General features: G+C 41.2%; 1 protein-coding gene across 1 annotated transcript in view; it reads left to right on the top strand.

Moving 5' to 3' along the window:
- The first annotated feature begins 1,339 nt into the window (after positions 1-1,339).
- LOC127568574 (calpain-2 catalytic subunit-like) overlaps positions 1,340-20,268 on the top strand; it is a 74,348-nt gene continuing 55,419 nt past the window's right edge. The window contains exons 1-2 of the mRNA XM_052012489.1: positions 1,340-1,679; positions 5,791-5,860. Coding sequence (XP_051868449.1) covers positions 1,443-1,679; positions 5,791-5,860 — 307 coding nt within the window. The 5' untranslated portion in view covers positions 1,340-1,442. The remainder of the gene's footprint in view (positions 1,680-5,790; positions 5,861-20,268) is intronic.

A 20,268-nucleotide genomic window follows, 5' to 3' on the forward strand; every position in this document is an offset into this window, starting at 1 on the left:
CTGACCCTTGATTGAAAGAAAACAAACCTCATTAGCCTCCTCAGAACCCAGGGAACTGCAGTGATCATGGCATCTGTGGGGGGAAAAGGAACTATTGGCATTCTGGGTCAAAACCATGCATCAGGACTGAGTAGAGAAGGAAGATAGCCAGTATAAAGAGGAGAGGGAGAGTGGTGAGACAGGGGCCAATAGGTATCTATCTTCCCTCTTTACTCAGTCCTGATGCAGGGTTTCAACGCGGAACATCAACAATTACTTTCCTCCCCACAGATGCTGCTCAACCCACTTGAGTTTGTCCAGCAGATTGTTTATTGCTCCAGATTCCAGCATCTGCAGTCTCTTGTGTCTCTGGTGGTCATGACATCTTCACCCCCAGGGGAACTGTCTGATACGATTAAAATGACACAATCCACCCTGAAGAAATGTCCTTGATGTGATTTCCCCAATTGCTTTAGTCTATGATATTAGACTTTAATCCCTTTAATACAACTTTATTACTAAAAAAAAAATGTGCTAAGTGAAATGAATGGAGGCATGCTTAATATCACCTACTGAGCATTCATATCATTGAAATCATCCTGCTGGCCAAGCTTTTGTTTCATCCCTCTTTCCACATTCTGACCGGGTTAAGTTTTTTTAATTCCAAAATAAACTTTATTCATCATAAAAAAAACATATATACAACAATAAAACAGTGCAAACCTTTACATTCATGTACGGATCGATCATTAGTGTTACCTTGTAGCGAGGTGCTACGCACTGAGCTAAGAATGAACCGTGCATTCGGAGGTCTGAACTCGAGACCGATTTATTTTTCAACTTCCTGCACCGTTACAGATGCCACCCTCTCTGGATGGAAGTGATGCCCGTGATACGTCACCAACTCTTCCCGCGCGCGGGCTTTCTCTCCTCATTGTCGAAGAAGGCCCGGCGCCATTTTGCGGCCGGCCTTCCTGCCGACGTGCACTCTGTTCCCAGAGCCAGTTCGCTTGCCTTGAAGGTAGGTCGCTACAACCTTTTTATAAAAGAAACCGTAGCACCAATTGCCACTGGTGTGGCTCCCTGGGGTGCTACCCCAATCCCATATTTACAATATTTAAGGGGCTTCCTCGCCTGCCCCTGCCCCTCCCTCTCCAGTGGCAGAAGAACCCTAAACTTTTATTCATCATAAACAAACAAATATATACAACAATAACACAGTGCAAATCTTTACGTGTAGGGATCAATCATTAGTGTTACCCTTGAGTTGGATTTGGCAATGGGCGGTAGGATGGCTTATGAAAATCATGGGATGGGTGGGAACCTCTTTTGTTAGAGCAGGTACAACCGCATCTTGCTCCAGCTGTCTCTTTAAAAGCTGCTCGGCAGTTTCCTCCCAGTGAAGGTATATTTCTACCCGTTTGCTGGTTGAGTAGTGTGCCCCCAGTGGATCGGCCCTCATAATGTCAGGAATGGCGTCTCGTATCAAGAAGTGCAGGGAGCGAGCAGCCGGGATCGGCACCTGGGAGCAACCTGTGAAATTTCTCAAACAGGATTATGAAGCGCTCCGACAGCAGTGCTTGGAGACGGGAAGCCTGTTCTGTGACGAGTTTTTCCCTGCTTGTCCTTCAGCCTTGGGCTACAATGAACTCGGACCTGGCTCGTACAAAACCAGAGACGTGGAGTGGAGACGCCCGAAGGTGTGGACCTTAAAAATAAATACACTGTTGCTATTTAATGCCTTTGATTTATTTTAGTTATCTTTTCTGCTGTTTGCAATGTAACACTATAGGACGAGTTACTTGTTTATCTTATTAAAAAGAAATTATGCGTAACCGGCGCACCCAGGCAATGAGTTCCTAGGCTATGTGCAAATGGTAGGTGTGAGACCTCCCCATCGAGCTAAACACTGTGAGATTGCCGTACCTGCAAACTTTTTGATTTGTATTTATTTAAAAACGAGATTCGATCCCTTACAAATGGCTGAGTAAAAGGTTTCGACATATACTATGGGATTTCATATTAAAGTATATTCTGTGAGCTTCACGCGAGCGAGGAGTTTCACTGCACCCCTGGTGTTTATCACAAACTAATCTGAACGTCGTGATAAACAACTGAATGTACAGTTGGCAAATTTGCAGGACCGAGTTCATGGAAGCTCAACACTTATCGCTACTGTAATCTCGTCATCCAACGAGAGCGGAGCCTCTCCCTGCGCTCAGTGCTTTAATGGGGGACGATAACTACTTCGGGGAAAGGTGAGCTAGGAGGGGAGGGGGGAGCTTGATGCAAGGTACAACCGCATTTTGTAGTACAGTCAAACACCAGTTATTTTATAGCGCACACTTCATCGGTAAACCTGGAATAGTTAGACGTTCACTTTTTGTGTCTAGTTTTCTGTGCCTGTCCACATCCCAACTCCAATGTCGCTTTGATGTCATGTAGTTAATCAATTTGGTTTCACGTTAGAGATTTTAAAAAGCGTGATGAAAGATCACTTTATTGCATCCGTTCTGCTCTTTTTTCCCCTTGGGATGTCAAAAGCACGAAGAATCCCAGTGTGACGCTCCCAATTTTGCCCCCTTGTCACTGCGGTAACTTTTGCCCCTGCCGGTTATAGCCGACACACTTCTGGCATGCAGTGAGCTCGGGCTGTGGCCCAATAGTGCGCCCATCGACTCCACGCTGACCATCAAGCCCCCATTTACACTAATAGCACTTTATTCTCCCCACAGTCCAATCCAATCCCACCCCACCCCCGAAACTACCACTTCCCTAAACACTATGGTTAATTAACCTGGCAATCTGGTTGTTTTTGGGATATTGTGGGAGGGGGGAGTCCGCGTAAACCCGGCCGATGGAGTTGTGAGGCAGCCGTCCCACTCCATTTCTCTTGTCGTGACAGTGGAAATGTTGGACAAGGTATCTATAAAATATTTTTTAAAAAACTGACAGACTTGTAGCCTCTTTGTTTTGGGCAAATACGATAGGGATATTTCAACGTGCAATTTATCCTATAAAAAAATGTGCTGACTACCTTTTTAACGAAGGCTGATGATATGCATACCCAAACAAGTGTGAATTGCCCGGCTCCTTAACTCTTAATGAGCTATTTGCACAAATCGGGCCATTGCTCCTTGCGACACCATGCCTGTTTTCTGCGCCTTTTTGGGGCGAGTGGGGTGGTGTTTAAATTAGAAGCAACAGTCACAGTAAGATCTAGTTTAAAAATTCCTGATTTATTGTCAGAAAAGTATCTTCAAAATTTTCAGAACTGCCATCGGGAGTGTTTTATTTCAAAATATAACTTTAGATATGTTCTGAACTTTTATGGTCTGAACTTTGCAAGATGTACAGATAGTTTTATCCGTTAATTGGGATTACAGTGGACTTTGCTTGCCCATGTGATTGAAAGTGAAATTTGTTATGAATAAGATTTCTTTATCTTATTTTAGTGGTGTACTGGGAAAATGATAAGATTTTTTTTCTTTTTAAAAAAAGCAGGTGTGTTGGTAATGGCCACTTTGTTAAAGAGCTTGCTGAGTTGTACATTTTTCTGAGAATTGTGTTATTAGTATTCAAGATCACATTAATGAGTTTGATTCTATTGAACCTGCCCCACCCAGAATTTTTTTTTTGCGGATGAGATGAAGGTTGATCAGGCTGACCTGTTACACTCAGACATCTGGTGAGGTCTCATGTGGTTATGGCCTGAGGATTGGCTCCTGAAATGTCCTGATGGATTTTGAAGACAAAGCTGGAGGAGTGGGCCTCGTCTCCTGATAAAGCCACTGAGGGTTTATTACAACCTTTTAGACGTTGCTGATCTTCTGAGACATTTTTTTTAAAAAAACATTGTGATATAATTAACAACATTTTTAAAAAAGCACATCAAAACAAAACATTTAAAAGAAAAAGAAATGGCCTTGCCTATTCATTAGGCTGAGAATCCCATTGAAATAAATGAGATTTGGGTCTGATTTATGGTCTAGGATTAGAGAAGCTGATACCCCAGCCGGAGAATCTGTGATGCTGGGCTCTGGCCTTGGTCTCCATGGGGAATCCCAACAATGGTATGGAGCGACGGGTGCAACAGTGTTCTGTCCAGAACTGAGAAGGTCTCTGTCCTAGATATGCATATGCAAATGGATGGAAGGCCAGCTCTTCCCTTGGAAACTGCAGGGCATAGCCAGTACAGTTTGACCCAGTGTTGGACCAGAGAATAATATGCCTCGTGTTTGAAGACAATTTTGTGTTTAAAAGCAAAGTTGGGATCTGGTGTTTCTTAAGTGATATAATAACCCATAATTCAAATTTGATGGCTAAAAGATTCCCATTAAAAACAAAATTGGGCTGTCACAGTAGCATTCTTAATGGGTATTAACCTTCTTCAAAAATAACTTGTTAATTGCAGAATTGGCAACATGGTTACACAGGATCACTAATGTTGAAAGTGGGTTGTTTTCTGTTGTTAATGTAGAGGATGTTAATGTATGCTAAAGTGTTGGCATTTTGTACACTAGATGGTAATGCTCAATAGATTTGATATACTGAAATTATTGGAAAAAATTCTAATGGATAAAATTTGTATATCTTTACAAAGTTAAGGACGAAGCATGGATAGTCAGTATAGCTTTGTGCAGGGGATATCCTGCCTCATTAATTTGAGTGTTTTTTTTAAGGAGGTAGCTAAGAAGATTGATTGAAGGCAAGTTGGTTGATGTTATCCATATGGACTTCAGTGAGGTCCCGCATGGTAGGCTTGTCCAGAAGGTTAAACCACATGGGAATCAAATTAAGCTGTCTAACTGGATCCAAAATTGGCTCGGTGGAAGGATGCTTTTGATAGAATTCTGTGACCAGTGGTGTACTTCAACGATTTGTGCTGGATCCCTTGTTTTGTATATTGATGATGTGGATGTAAGAGCTGTGATTAGTAAGTTTGCAAATGACATGGATTTTGTTTAAGGCTATAGCAGGATGTGGATTGGATAGAAAGTTGGGCAGAAAATTGGAAGATGGAATTTAACCCTGACACGTGAAGTGATGCATTTTGGGAAGTCAAATAGGAGTAGGACATTTAAGTGGTAGGGTGCTAAGAAATGCTGATAAACTTTGAGGTCCCTCTGTTCACTGTCATAGTTCTTTGAAAGTGGCAGCATTGGTACAAAATGTACGTGGCATGCTTGCCTTCATAGGTTGGGACATAGAATATAAAAGCTGGGATGTTATGCTGTAACATTACAAAACACTGGTTATATTGCATTTGGATTATTCTGGGCCGTTCTGGTTGCCACATTATAGGAAAGATATGGATTAGCCAGAGAGTGCAGAGGGGATTTGCCTGGATTGGAGGACTTTAGTTATGAGGAGAGATTGGATAGTTTGGGCTTGTTTCCCCCATTGTGAAGGAGGCTGAGGGATGGCTTGATAGAGGTGTATAAAACTGAGAGCCATGGATGTTAAAATCTTTTTCCCATGGTGGGCATATCAAAACAAAGGGCATAGGTTTAAGGTGAGGAAGTTTTAGATGGGATTTGAGAAGAAAGCTTTCCATACACGGGTCAATATCTAGAACTTGCTGTTAGAGGAGGTGATGGAATCGGATACAATCACTATGTATAAGAGACCTTTAGATAGGCAAGGGATAGAAGGATATGAATCTGATGTGGGCAAATGGGCAAAAGGTCAGCATTAATGTGGTGGGCTGAAGGGCCTGTTTCTGTGCTGTACATTGATAATATAATAACCTACTATTTTGTGCTTTCAATTTCCTTTTCTTCACTTGTCTATGTCTTTTGTTATTTTTAGGATCTGTGTGCAAACCCTGAATTCATTATTGGAGGAGCATCGCGCACGGATATCTGCCAGGGGGCACTAGGTAAGATACTTTTGCAAATGGTTTTTTGTTACACACATTGCATATCACTGTATCAAATGTAAAGCTTGGAACTTGGCTGTTTGGTTCACCTTGTGTGTCATCGCAGCACTATAACCCACCCTAATTTATCTAACCTTAATGACATAAGTGTCTATTCCTTATTTTAACATGCTTTGCATTAATTATATGTAAGCTACTTAATTGCCATGTGGTAGCCTGTTATAGTACATGGTGCTGATCAAAGCCACTCATAACCATTCTGTGATAGTGACAAAGGTAATCTATTCCTCCTTGTCCAGCCTGCAGCTGTTGGAATGATTGAATGCAGCATCCTCCCCTGTCGCCTCTGTGCCATGAAGATGGGTGGAACTGGTTTTGCCTGTTCCATTCTTGTTTATGTATTCATACCCAGTGAATCGCCAACAATGACTCATTTCTCCCTATACTGTTAAGCAACCAGCATCGACGGAGGCAAAGAACAGGTTAAATATCAGGTCTCAACCCAAAATTCAGCCTTCCCTTTGCCTCCACTGGTGCTGCTTGATCTGCTGAGTTCTTCCAGCAGTTTATTTTTTTTTGTTCCAGATACCAGCACCTGCAGTCTCTTGTCTCCACTCTGCTTGTAGTGTTGCTTCTGATGCCCCTAAACATAATTCCTTGCCCCTCTCCTATCTATCATCCACATGTTTTACTCTGTGACAAGAATTGAAAATGGTCCATTCTCTAATATTGGGATGACTGGAATCTTTGCCTTTGGTTCCTTTTTACCTGTTGCCTTTAGACTTGGTAATTCCAATACACTCTTGAGTAGCCTCCATTGTTTTATTCTCCAGAAATCATGGAATTAGCCAAAGCTCTGCTACCCATCTTCCAACCTGCATCATTCTGTTCGAACATTACTTCTGCTCTTATCTACTCAAGTTAAGCTTGAGTAGATATGTAATTCCACAATGGCAAATTCCACATTCTCACTACTCCCAAGTAAAGGTGTGTCCCTAGAGTTCCCCATAAAATCTTGGTGTCGTAGTTCTATGTTCCCCTGAAACAATTTAGGTGGGAATATAGGATTTCAAGTTGGCTGTTTTCATATTTGGCAGGGGTATGATTGGACTGGGTTTGAGATAGTACTATATCCTTGGGTCTGCTGTTATCTCAAACGAATACAGAGAGTATTAAATACTGATTGTGGAGAAAAGAATAAGATATTTTTCTTTGGGTTTCTGCTTCAAATTTAGCCTTTTTTTAAACCAGCTGACTGATGAAGATGACAACATGGCAGTCAACTTTCTGAAGTTGAGCAATTTCATCTTAATTAAAAATGTTGTAGATCCCAGGTAATACTACTGTTTCTGGGTAGTAAAGTAAATATGAAAACTCAAGCTTTTACCATCTAGTGGTTTTGCATGCACTTGACTAAAATTTATTATCTGAAATGTAATTAAATCATTAAAATACTGGCTTTATCTCCCTAATAAAATATGAAATTGCAACACTAGTAAATAGGATGCAAGGTTGCCACAAATGTGACTTTTTTTTTGGGTTCAACTCTGGCTGTTGTCTGTAAGGAGTTTGTACGTTCTCCCCATGACTGCGTGGGTTTCCTCCGGTTGCTCCGGTTTCCTCCCACATTCCAAAGACGTACGGGTTAGGAAGTTGTGGGCATGTTATTGTTGGCGCCGGAAGCGTGGCGACACTTGCGGGCTGCCCCCAGAACACCATGCAAAAAATGTATTTCACTATGTGTTTTGATGTACGTGAGACTAAAAGATATTATCTTATCTTTTTGTTTTGTGTTAACTATCCCCCAACCAACAAGACGGTCCTTTCTCCTGTTTTCTTTTGTAGACTAGGCTTATTTTCAGTTGGTTTTCATCATCCATGCTATAATTTTTGATTTGGCAAAAAATGGATATTGTGCAGGAATGATGGACAAATATAACAGTTGCAGAAGAGGCACAACTGCACTTTTATACTATTTATCTGTGATTTTAAATCAGACTTCCAATGGTTTGTCATCTTGGTGCACTTGAAATGAGGGGTAAAATGGGTAAGGAGGAACCGCATTTGTAATATGTGGACAATTGCTGTAGGGACTGTTCTCTTTCTCAGTTTAGCAACTCGTTCGCAAATAAACATGTCAAATTTGAATCATTAGTACAGCTGTGAGTCATTTTAATTCATAACTACAAATTGAAGAGTGAATTCTAAACATTTGCACTGATGGAAATGTCAGCTCTTGTGAAACTTGGAAATGGCAGCTTGGTTCTCGCCAAAATAGGTTGCCTAGAACATGCTGATTGCTAAATTGTAGTTTGTATTTTCCACTGCACATGAAGAAACAGAAAACAAAGATGTTTTGTTTGCCAGTCATTTTGTTCTTTGCAAAGTTGGGAATTGTGCTTGTTTTCCTCCCCAAAACCATTGAGTTTGGGTATTTCAAGAGTTTTCTGAAGACCTGCAGTGATACATCCACTGTCCGTACCTGCCCAATGCCATTTATTTCTTATCAGTATTCTCTTCACTTCTATTGACCCAAGCACTAGGGGTGGAGGAATAAATGTTAGGGTAGATGTGCTTTAATTTGTGGAATTCATGGTTTAAAAAGTGTTATTCCTTTTTCCAAACACCAACGTTTGTTATTTCCTTTAGCCTTCCATGTGGTTGTTGAAAGAAATAGTGGTCTGGATATTCCTCTGTAGTACTGCTTGTTTTTGAGGTGGTAAACAATAAAATGGTTGGTAATTCCTGTCATTTCAAAACTGCCCATCTAATGTCGTATCAAATGTAGTACCACTGGTCTCCTTTTTGTTTGGCCCACCCCATCATATTAAATTGGTACTTTCCCAGTCCAGTATTATTTCCACAAGTATTTCATTTAAAAATGCCAAATATTGACAAAAAACCACTAATGTAAACCTGCAGTGAATGCCTCATTGAGATTGCCATTTTGTTCTCTTTAACTGAAGGTCTCCAATTCCTTTAACAAATTGGTACAAAAGAATTGCAAAACTCCACACTTACTACTAAAGCATAATCTTGTGGAGTGGCAGGTTTAGATGCTAATTATTTAATTATAACCTCTATTGCTTTTGTATACCTAAAGTTATTCCATTCATTTAACAAAAAAATTAACGTGGGAGTTATATGTTTCCAGAATCCAGATTTTCTAGTGAGTAACCCAAGCCTGGGGGGGGGGGGGGGGGTAAACATTGAATTTCTTGCAGCCTTTGCAAAGTTTTTCTGTTGACCCATCTCTTGATGCTAAGGCTGCAAATTACCCTTGCACTTTTAACTTGTAGGGTGGAAAAAATGCAGTCTACAATATGCTTTATTGGTAACTGTGAAACTAGGTGAGAGTCAATGCCCATAGTTGCTGGAAAAACTAAGAGAAGAGAACAGAAAATGTTAAGATCCTCACAGTTAAGATCTAGGGATAAATTAATATTTTTGCTGTGGATCTTTTTTGGCAAAGCTGGAGGAGTTGTACAGAGCTTTGATAGAAGTAGTGGCTATATGCATAGTTACACCTTCTCTAAGATTTCCTTTGAAGTTACAAGAAGAGATAAAGGAAGCACTTGCTGGAGACACTTGCCGAGTTTGTTGACCATTAATCAGCCACTTGTGTTAATTCCACTTTTTATTTTCCTCATATCCTACCACTTGCCTATAGACTAGTGGCATTTTATGCTGGCCAATTTTCATAACCTACTGTTGGGTGTTCTGTGGAACATGTACTCGATGTCACCCACCTTCTCCACAGCTATCTATTCAACTTTATTTTTCTTTTTGTGGATCTTCAACATCTACAGTACCTAATTTAAGGAAAAGATGAATTGATACGTGGTGGTTAAATGATGTGTGTATTTAGGAAGGTGAAATGAGACAAAGGAAACTTGGAAGATGACAATTTGCAAGGCTTTGAGATCTTGGTAAAGGATGGACTCTATCTCCAACATTCAGAATTAAGTGAACTGCTGTTTCCTCCAGCTGAACTCTAGGAACACCTGGCAATACAGCAGCCTAATCAAGGGCTCCTGTACCATTTGGCTGCAGTTTTAGGTGAATTGCAATGTTGACATCCAATTCAACTGATGAACTGTACTTTGGCTACCACATAGTTTCGAAGACAAAGACTGCTTTCTTCCAATTTTTACATATTACCTGTTCAAGCCCCTCTAGTGTTGAAATCTATATCAATCATAAACCACCCAGTTGTAATAATGCTACTTTAACCATATACAGTATAGAAATATATTCTCACCACTCTTATCAACTTCCCCTACCGCAGATTCTACCAGCTACCAACACATTGGGGATAATTTAAAGCAGCCAATTAAACATATCAACTCTCATGTTTTTTGGGCTGTAGCAGGAGACTGGAGAAAATCTAACTCCCAAACTCCACACAGTACCCGAGGCTGGGACTAAACTCTGGTATTGGTTTATTATTGTCACTTGTACCGAGGTACAGTGAAAAACTTGTCTTGCATACCGATCGTACAGGTCAATTCATTACACAGTGCAGTTACATTGAGTCAGAGCAGAGTGCATTGATGTAGTACAGGTAAAAACAATAACAGTACAGAGTAAAGAGTCACAGCCACAGAGAAAGTGCAGTGCAATAAGGTGCAAGGTCACAACAAGGTAGATTGTGAGGTCATAGTCCATCTCATTGTATAAGGGAACCGTTTAATAGTCTTATCACAGTGGGGTAGAAGCTGTCCTTCAGTCTGATGGTATGTGCCCTCAGGCTTCTGTAGCTTCTACCCTATGGAAGAGGAGAGAAGAGAGAATGACCCAGGAGGGTGGGGTCTTTGATTATGCTGGCTGCTTCACCAAGACAACGAGAGGTAAAGATAAAATCCAAGGAGGGGAGGCTGGTGTCCGTGATGTGCTGGGCTGTGTCCACAACTCACTGCAGTTTCTTGCGGTCCTGGGCAGAGCAGTTGCCATACCAAGCCATGATACATCCAGATAGGATGCTTTCTATGGTGCATTGGTAAAAGTTGGTGAGAGTCAAAGGGGACAAACCGAATTTCTTTAGCCTCCTGAGGAAGTAGAGGCACTAGTGAGCTTTCTTGGTCGTAACATCTACATGATTTGACCAGGACAGGCTGTTGGTGACGTTCACTCTCAGGAACTTGAAGCTCTCAACCCTCTTGACCTCAGCACCATTGATGTAGACAGGTGCGTGTACACCACCCCCTTTCCTGAAGTCAATGACCAGCTCTTTTGTTGACATTGAGGGAAAGATTGTTGTCATGACAGCATTCCACTAAGCTCTATCTCCTTCCTGTACTCCGACTCATCGCTGTTTGAGATACGGCCTACAATGGTGGTTTCATCTGCAAACTTGTAGATGGAGTTAGAGCAAAATCTGGCCACACAGACATGAGTGTATAGGGAGTAGAGTAGACTTGTGGGGCACCAGTGTTGAGAATAATTGTGCTGGAGCTATTGCTGCCTATCCTCACCGATTGTGGTCTGTTGATTAGAAAGTCAAGGATCCAGTTACAGAGGGAGGTGTTGAGTCCTAGGTCTCGGAGTCTGGTGACAAGCTTGCTTGGTATTATTGTATTGAAGGCAGTGCTGTAGTCAACAAACAATAGTCTAATGTAGGTGTCTTTACTGTCCAGATGCTCCAGAGCTGAGTGTAGGGCCAGGGAGATGGCATCCGCTGTAGACCTGTTTTGGCGATAGGCGAATTGCAGTGGGTCGAGGTTGTCTGGTAGGCTGGAGCTGATGCGTGCCATGACCATCCTCTCAAAGCACTTCATGATGGTGGATGTCAGAGCCACTGGTCGGTAGTCGTTGAGGCATGTAACCTTGCTTTTCTTCGGTACTGGGATGATAGTGGCCTTCTTAAAACAGGTGGGAACCTGAGATTGAAGCAGGGAGAGGTTGAATATGTCCGCAAATACTTCTGCCAGCTGATCAGTACAAGATCTGAGCACGCGGCCAGGGACACCATCTGGGCCAGATGCTTTCCTCGTGTTCACTCTCTGGAAGACTGATCTTGCGTTCTCCACTGTGATCACAGGTTCAGTTGCATTGGAGGCTGTCAGGGTGGATGGTGACAATCCACTTCCCTTCTGTTCAAAATGCGCATAGAATGCGTTAAGTTCATCAGGAAGGGATGTGCTGTTGTTAACTATGCAGCCTGACCGTCTTGTAGCCTGTTATGGCATGTGTCACGAACCAGCAACAAAAGAAACACACTGAGCATGATTCAGTGTTAAAAACTATTTTATTAATCACTACTTATGATAATACGTAAAATAAAAGTAAAAAAAAATGTTAGTATGTTAGAATTCAAGAATGTTAAACCTCGAACGTTAACCCCAAAACTAAACTCTTCGTGTGTGTGTGTGTGTGACAAAGTCCAAAACTCCCAGTTCCTGAATGGTTCTTAAAGTTCAGTTCCGCAAGCCATAAGGTGAAACATGAGCAAGGGCTTCTTCAACAACCACCGTTGTCTGAAGATAAGATGTAGATGTAGAAAAACATAGAGAGAGTACATACGAAATCCAAATGTTCCACGATGGAACCCAAACGACACTTCAGTGTTTACTCGGTAGTGACTTCCTCACCCCGAAAAGCATCCGAACCGTGGTCGTCCACATACAAATACCTGTTTCCTTCTACAGGTCAGCAACAAAGTGAACTCCACCGGATTACTTCCAACTTCCATACATGGATTTCAGTGGCAAACACAGTTATTGTTTCTCATCCATCGATAGAGAAAACAAGCAGGCTGGTGTCTCTCTCCCTTCTCTCTCTCTCTTTCTTCTTCTTCTTCAACAACGTCATTACGTCCTTTATCTTCTATTGACGTAAGCACGCCCCACACACACATACACACACACTCTCTATCTTAAAGGGACTTTCACTGAGTCCGTAACACCTCCCACCTAAAAAAAAAAATTTCCAAGAAAATTTTAACCGCGCATACAGTTAGTAATGTTAATAATTATCATGCTACACAACTACAGACTATCAGATTAGTACAGATACATGTTTCCCATTTAACATCGGGAAAGACAATCAGCAATCACATTATCTTTGCCTTTAATGTGAGTTATCATGAGATCAAACTCTTGGAAAATTAAACTCCAGTTTAACAGCCTTCTGTTTTTGTTTTTGACTCGGCTCAGAAACACCATGGGTTATGATCTGTATACACAGTCAATGGTTTCTGAGCGGTGCAAACATATACACTGAAATGTTGCAAGGCTAAAACAAGCGACAGTAATTCTTTCTCTATGGTGGAATAATTCTTTTGATGCTCATTAAATTTCTTTGAAAAGTAAGCTACAGGATGGTCAATATCATCAAGGTCACCCTTCTGCAACAACACAGCTCCTGCAGCTTCATCACTGGCATCTACTGCTAATGAAAATGGCTTTTCAAAGTCAGGTGTTCTGAGCACAGGATCGTAGCATAAAATGGCTTTCAGCTTCTCAAATGCTTCTTGACAAGAATCTGTCCAAACAAACTTTACTCCCTTCTTCAGAAGATTAGTTAGGGGAAGAGCAATATCAGCAAAATTTTTACAAAATTTTCGATAATATCCAACCATTCCCAAAAATCTTCTAACAGTCCTCGTACCTGTGGGAATAGGGAACTCAGATATTGCTTGAACTTTTGCCTGAACAGGAGCTTGCTTGCCTTGACCTACAACATAACCAAGATACGTCACAGTGGCATGGCCAAATTCACTTTTAGCCAAGTTAACTGTAAGGTTAGCCTTGGAAAGTCTTTCAAACAACCTTTCTATCGCAGAGATGTGATCTTCCCAAGTATCATTCCCAGTCACTAAGTCGTCAATGTAGGCATCTGTATGTTTTAACCCATGAATCACTGAATTAATCATTCTTTGAAATGTTGCCGGAGCATTTTCATTCCAAATGGCAAAACATTGTATTCATACAATCCAGAAGGGGTTACAAAGGCTGAAATCTCCCTTCCTCTATCTGTTAATGGAACACACCAGTACCCTTTTAATAGGTCAATCTTTGTAAGAAATTTTGCCTTTCCCACTCTGTCTATGCAATCATCCACTCTAGGAATAGGGTAAGCATCTGACTTTGTTACAGCATTCACTTTCCTGTAATCTGTGCAAAATCTAACAGTTCCATCAGGTTTAGGTACAATAACACAGGGCGAACTCCAATTTGAAGTAGAATGTCTAATAATATCATTTTCCAACATGTATTTGATTTCCTGATCAACAAGTTTACTTTTTTCCACATTCATTCGATATGGGTGTTGTTTGATTGGTTTTGCATCCCCAACATCAACATCATGGGTAATTATCGATGTTCTGTTTGGAACATCTGGGAACAGATTTTTAAATTTTAAAATTAATTCTCTCATCTGTTGTTTTTGTGAAACTTGTAAATGGTCCAACTTCGTTTCAAGGTTCTCCAGGATATTTTGGTTTTTCAGTTTCGATGGAACAATATTTGGTCTAAATTGGCCTTCCTCAACATCAACATCAGGCATTCTAGAAACAACCTTTACACCATCCACCAAGGCCACAACTGAATCCCTCTCATAATAAGGTTTTAGCATGTTTACATGACAGAGTTGTGTTTTCTTGCGTCTATCTGGTGTTTTGATTATATATGTTAGATCAGTCACTCGAGATTCAATAACATAGGGTCCAGAAAAACGAGCTTGCAAGGGATTATTTTGGCTAGGGAAAAATACCAACACCTTTTGCCCCACTGCGAATGTCCTAGGCCGAGCACGTCTATCAAAATATGTCTTCATTCTTATCTGGCTTGTTTTCAGATTCTCTCTCGCTAGCTGGCAGACTCTCTCCAACCGAGTTTTAAATTTTTGGACATAGTCCAACAGACTCAAATGAACTTCCTCATTAACCCATTGCTCTCTTAACAACTCCAAAGGTCCTCTCACCCTATGTCCAACACAAGCTCAAACGGACTAAATCCGATTGACTCCTGGATCGATTCTCTAACGGCAAACAAAAGTAAATGGATACCTTCGTCCCAATCCTTGGTGTTTTCAAAGCAATAAGTCTTCAGCATATTTTTGAGAGTAGAATTAAATCTCTCCAGAGCTCCTTGAGATTCTGGGTGATATGCAGATGATACAATCTGCTTTGCTCCCAGCTCATAGACTATTTGTTGAAAATGTTTGACATAAAATTACTACCTTGATCAGATTGGATTTCTTTTGGCAAACCAAACAAGGTAAAAAATTTTACAAGAGCCTTTGACACCGTCTTGGCCTTAATATTTCTAAGGGGTATTGCCTCTGGAAATCTAGAAGTGGCACACATGATGGTTAACAAATACTGATTTCCAGTCTTAGACTTTGGTAAGGGGCCAACACAGTCCACAATCACCTTCGAAAAGGGTTCACCAAAAGCAGGAATTGGTTTCAAAGGAGCCACAGGGGGTTTTTGATTTGGTTTACCTACCATCTGACATGTGTGGCAGGTTCGACAAAACATCACCACATCTTTTCTCAAACCAGGCCAATAGAATTGTTTCAAGATCTTCCCTACAGTTTTATTCACACCAAAATGACCACCCAAAGGCATACTATGGGCCAGGTTTAAAATCTCATCCCTATAAACTTTTGGAACAACAACCTGATGAATAACTTCCCATTCCTCAGTAACAGGAACATGAGGAGGTCTCCATTTCCTCATTAACACTCCATTTTTGACATAGTATCCAGTTGGCACTTTTTCAATCTCTTCACATGAGAGAGCTTTTTCTTTCAATTCTGTCAACTCAGGGTCCTTTGTCTGTTCCACCATAAAATCCTTCCTCGACAAAGACAAATCTTTAAATTCAGGCTCACTGTAAGGATGTTGATCCTCCAGTGAAGACAGAAAAGTCTCAGATAAGGCATCAAAATTTTCTTCCTGTTTAGGACTGTCACAAGGAACTACATCAGACTGCACCGGACTGTCTGTCTTGGCTAATTCTTTAGCTCTAGCTCGAGTCACCGCACATGATGGGTAAACATCTGAATCATCCTCAGACTCATCAATCCTTGGTTTGGTTGTTAACCGTACCACAGGATCACTTTCTCCATTTGCAAGGTCATTTCCCAATAACAAAGAAACTCCTTCCACTGGCAAACTAGGTCTTATCCCTATCTCGACTGGTCCTTCTACGAACTTTGACTTTAAAATCACCCTGTGAAAAGGGACAGACATGGTCTCACCTGTAATGCCTCGTACTAGATTTACTTCACCAGTGTCACTTTCTTCACCAAAATTTAAAACACTGTCCAGCAAGAGAGATTGACTAGCCCCAGTATCTCTAAGAATTTTCACTGGCACCTGGGGTGACTCATCATTCAGTGAAACAAAACCCTCTGATACATACGAACGGAATTCTTTTCTCACCTCCTCCAACTTTTCCGCTTTTACCTCTTGCAAGGACTGATCTTTAACAGCATCTCCTAAACCTTCTTGATTTTTAATTGCCTGAAAGCAAGCATTGGGCCCAGCTTCCTTCTTTTTCTTCAAAAGGGCACAATTAGATATCACGTGGCCAGGTTTCCTACAGTAATAACAAGTACGCTCAACAGGTTTCTCCAGCCCTGGCTTCTTTTCATCTTTTCCTTTTTGATTACCTCCCAATTTAATCTCTGGTTTACCTGGATTGTCTTTGTAACTCTTTTGAAAAGTTTTAGGTTGTCCCCATTTTGATTTATGGGTTAAAGCATAATCATCTGCCAACCTAGCAGTTTCTTGTAAAGTTTCCACTGCCTTTTCATTTAAATATGTTGTTAATTCAGCTGGAACACATCTTTTAAAGTCTTCCACCAGTATCAATTCTGTCAATTTATCATAATCCCCATCTACATTTTTAGCCAGGCACCATCGTTCAAAACATATTCTCTTTCCATTGGCAAATTCCATATAAGTCTGATCTGCAGATTTCCTCAAGTCTCTGAATTTTTGTCTATAAGCCTCAGGAACCAATTCATAGGCCTTCAATATAGCTTGTTTTACCTTGGTATAATCAGCTGCATCCTCAACAGACAAAGCAGAATAAGCTTTTTGAGCTTTACCTTTAATCACACTCTGTACCATAAGAGCCCATCCTTTCCTTGGCCAGTTTGAACTCACAGCAACCTTTTCAAAATGTTGGAAATACTGATCAACCTGATCTTCTTCAAACGGAGGGACTAATCGAACCTCCCTGCTGGCTGAAAAACCATCATCAGAATCAGATTCCGAACTCCTACGCTTCATTTGTAACTCATGCTGCCTCTGTTTTTCCTTCTCCTCTGCCTCAAACTTTAACCGAATTAGTTCCCGTTCCCGTTCAGCCTCTAACTTCATCCGAGTTATCTCTCGTTCCCGTTCAGCCTCTAACTTCATCTGAGTTATCTTTTGTTCGGCCTCTAATTTATTTTGCTCTCGTTCAGCCTCTAATCTCTTTTCCTCTTGTTCGGCCTCTAATTTCTTTTGTTCTCGTTCAGCTTCTATCTTTAACTGGGTTTGCTCTCGTTCAGCCTCTATCTTTGCCAGCTGCACCTGTGCCTCAGAAATTGCTATTTCACTGCCAGGAAACTGTTTTAACACTTCCTTCTCAAACACCTTCTTTTCCACATAATGGCCAGCTATCAATCTCTGAATATCTGCCTTTCTCATAGACTGCTTTACTTCTGTAAGGTTTAGCCTTGTAGCAATCTTTATCAAATCATCCTTTTTCGCCACCTCCAATCCCTTTTGGGTTGGTGACTCCAAAAATGCCTTAATATCCATTGCTGCTGGTTTCCACACACACAAGCCAATTAAAAAGAATTTATCAGACCTCCCTCAAAAATCTTTGGATTGAACCCCGAACAAATCTTGTTTTATAAAACTATTTATAAAACTATTTTATTAATCACTACTTATGATAATGCGTAAAATAAAAGTAAAAAAAAATGTTAGTATGTTAGAATTCAAGAATGTTAAACCTCGAACGTTAACCCCAAAACTAAACTCTTCGTGTGTGTGTGTGTGTGACAAAGTCCAAAACTCCCAGTTCCTGAATGGTTCTTAAAGTTCAGTTCCGCAAGCCATAAGGTGAAACATGAGCAAGGGCTTCTTCAACAACCACCGTTGTCTGAAGATAAGATGTAGATGTAGAAAAACATAGAGAGAGTACATACGAAATCCAAATGTTCCACGATGGAACCCAAACGACACTTCAGTGTTTACTCGGTAGTGACTTCCTCACCCCGAAAGCATCCGAACCGTGGTCGTCCACATACAAATACCTGTTTCCTTCTACAGGTCAGCAACAAAGTGAACTCCACCGGATTACTTCCAACTTCCATACATGGATTTCAGTGGCAAACACAGTTATTGTTTCTCATCCATCGATAGAGAAAACAAGCAGGCTGGTGTCTCTCTCCCTTCTCTCTCTCTCTTTCTTCTTCTTCTTCAACAACGTCATTACGTCCTTTATCTTCTATTGACGTAAGCACGCCCCACACACACATACACACACACTCTCTATCTTAAAGGGACTTTCACTGAGTCCGTAACACATGTAAGCCCTGTCATAACTGACAGCTGGTCAGGGACTCTATTTTGAGTCGGTATTGCCTCTTGGCATTCCTGATAGCTTTCCAAAGGTCATACCTTGATTTCTTGTACGGATCAGGATCACCAGATTTGTGTGCAGCAGTCCTCTCCTTCAGTAGGGAGTGGATCTCTCGGTTCATCCATGGTTTCCTGTTTGGGAACACCTGTATTGTCTTCTTTGGTACACAGTCCTCCACACACTTGCTGTTAAAGTTAGTTATGGTGGTGGCATATGCATCAAGGCTGGCAGCTGAGTCTTTGAACATGGACCAGTCCACTGTCTCAAAGCAGTCGCGTAGGAGCTCATCTGCTTCCTCAGACTCTCTGTACCGGATCCTCCCGTTTCAGTTTGTTTATATGCAGGGAGAAGGAGCACAGCCTGGTGGTCTGATTTCCCAAAGTGAGGATGAAGGGTGCTTCGGAAGGCCTCTTTGTTGGTTGTATAGCAGTGGTCAAGGGTGTTAGCGCCCTGGGTGGAGCAGGAGATGTGCTGATAGTATTTTGGTAACACACTCTTGAGGTTGGCCTGATTGAAGTCACCTGCGATAATAAAGAGGACCTCAGGGTATCCTGTCTCAAAGTTGTTGACCACGGAGTATAACTCATTGAGTGTAGGCTTCATGTCCGTCTGTGGTGGGATGTAGACTGCCATTGGGATAGCTGAAGTCACTGGTGCTGCGAGGTAGCAGCTCTACTAGCTGCACCACTGTCACTCTTAATGCATTAATATATTGTGATATGCAGCTCTTACCTTAATGTATTTTTGATTTGTAGATGTGACTGTCGATACTTTCAATTAGCTTGTTATTTTTGGTTGACTTGGTTTAGGGAAACTTGTACTTTTAAAAACAGTGCCAACCCTTGCCCCTTGTCCTGAGCAGCTGCACTGATCGGGAAGGAATATTCAGTTTCATTACACTCTTCAATTTTCCAGTGGCCATTAATTTGGCTTATGTAGCCAGCAATACCCAAGAACACAATTGTTACGGACTCAGTGAAAGTCCCTTTAAGATAGAGAGTATGTGTGTGTGGGGCATGCTTACATCAATAGAAGATAAAGGATGTAATGATGTTGTTGAAGAAGTTAGAAGAAGGAGAGAGAGAAGGGAGAGAGACACCAGCCTGCTAGTTTTCTCTATCGATGGATGAGAAACAATAACTGTGTCTGCCACTGAAATCCATGTATGGAAGTTGGAAGTAATCCAGTGGAGTTCACTTTGTTGCTAACCTGTAGAAGGAAACAGGTATTTGTGTGTGGACGACCACGATTCGGATGCTTTTCGGGGTGAGGAAGTCACTACCGAGTAAACACTGAAGTGTCGTTTGGGTTCCATCGTGGAACATTTGGATTTCGTATGTACTCTCTCTCTGTTTTTCTACATCTACGTCTTATCTTCAGACAACGGTGGTTGTTGAAGAAGCCCTTGCTCATGTTTCACCTTATGACTTGCGGAACTGAACTTTAAGAACCATTCCGGAACTTGGAGTTTGGGACTTTGTCACACACACACACGACGAGTTTAGTTTTGGGGTTAACGTTCGAGGTTTAACATTTTTGAATTCTAACATACTAACATTTTTACTTTTATATTACGTATTATCATAAGTAGTGATTAATAAAATAGTTTTTAACACTGAATCATGCTCAGTGTGTTTCTTTTGTTGCTGGTTCGTGACAAAATCCATAGATTGAAAGGGAGTTCTACTCCATTAAATGTCCAATTACAAGCCATAACTACACCTGCCAGGCATCGGTTATTTGAAGGTAGTGGAATGCGTTAATAGTTGAAGGCAGAGGGTGCGGCTAGGTAGATGTGATGCAGTTCCTTGCTTTCTA

The sequence above is a fragment of the Pristis pectinata genome, chromosome 3 (assembly GCF_009764475.1).
Source record: "Pristis pectinata isolate sPriPec2 chromosome 3, sPriPec2.1.pri, whole genome shotgun sequence".
Taxonomy (NCBI): domain Eukaryota; kingdom Metazoa; phylum Chordata; class Chondrichthyes; order Rhinopristiformes; family Pristidae; genus Pristis; species Pristis pectinata.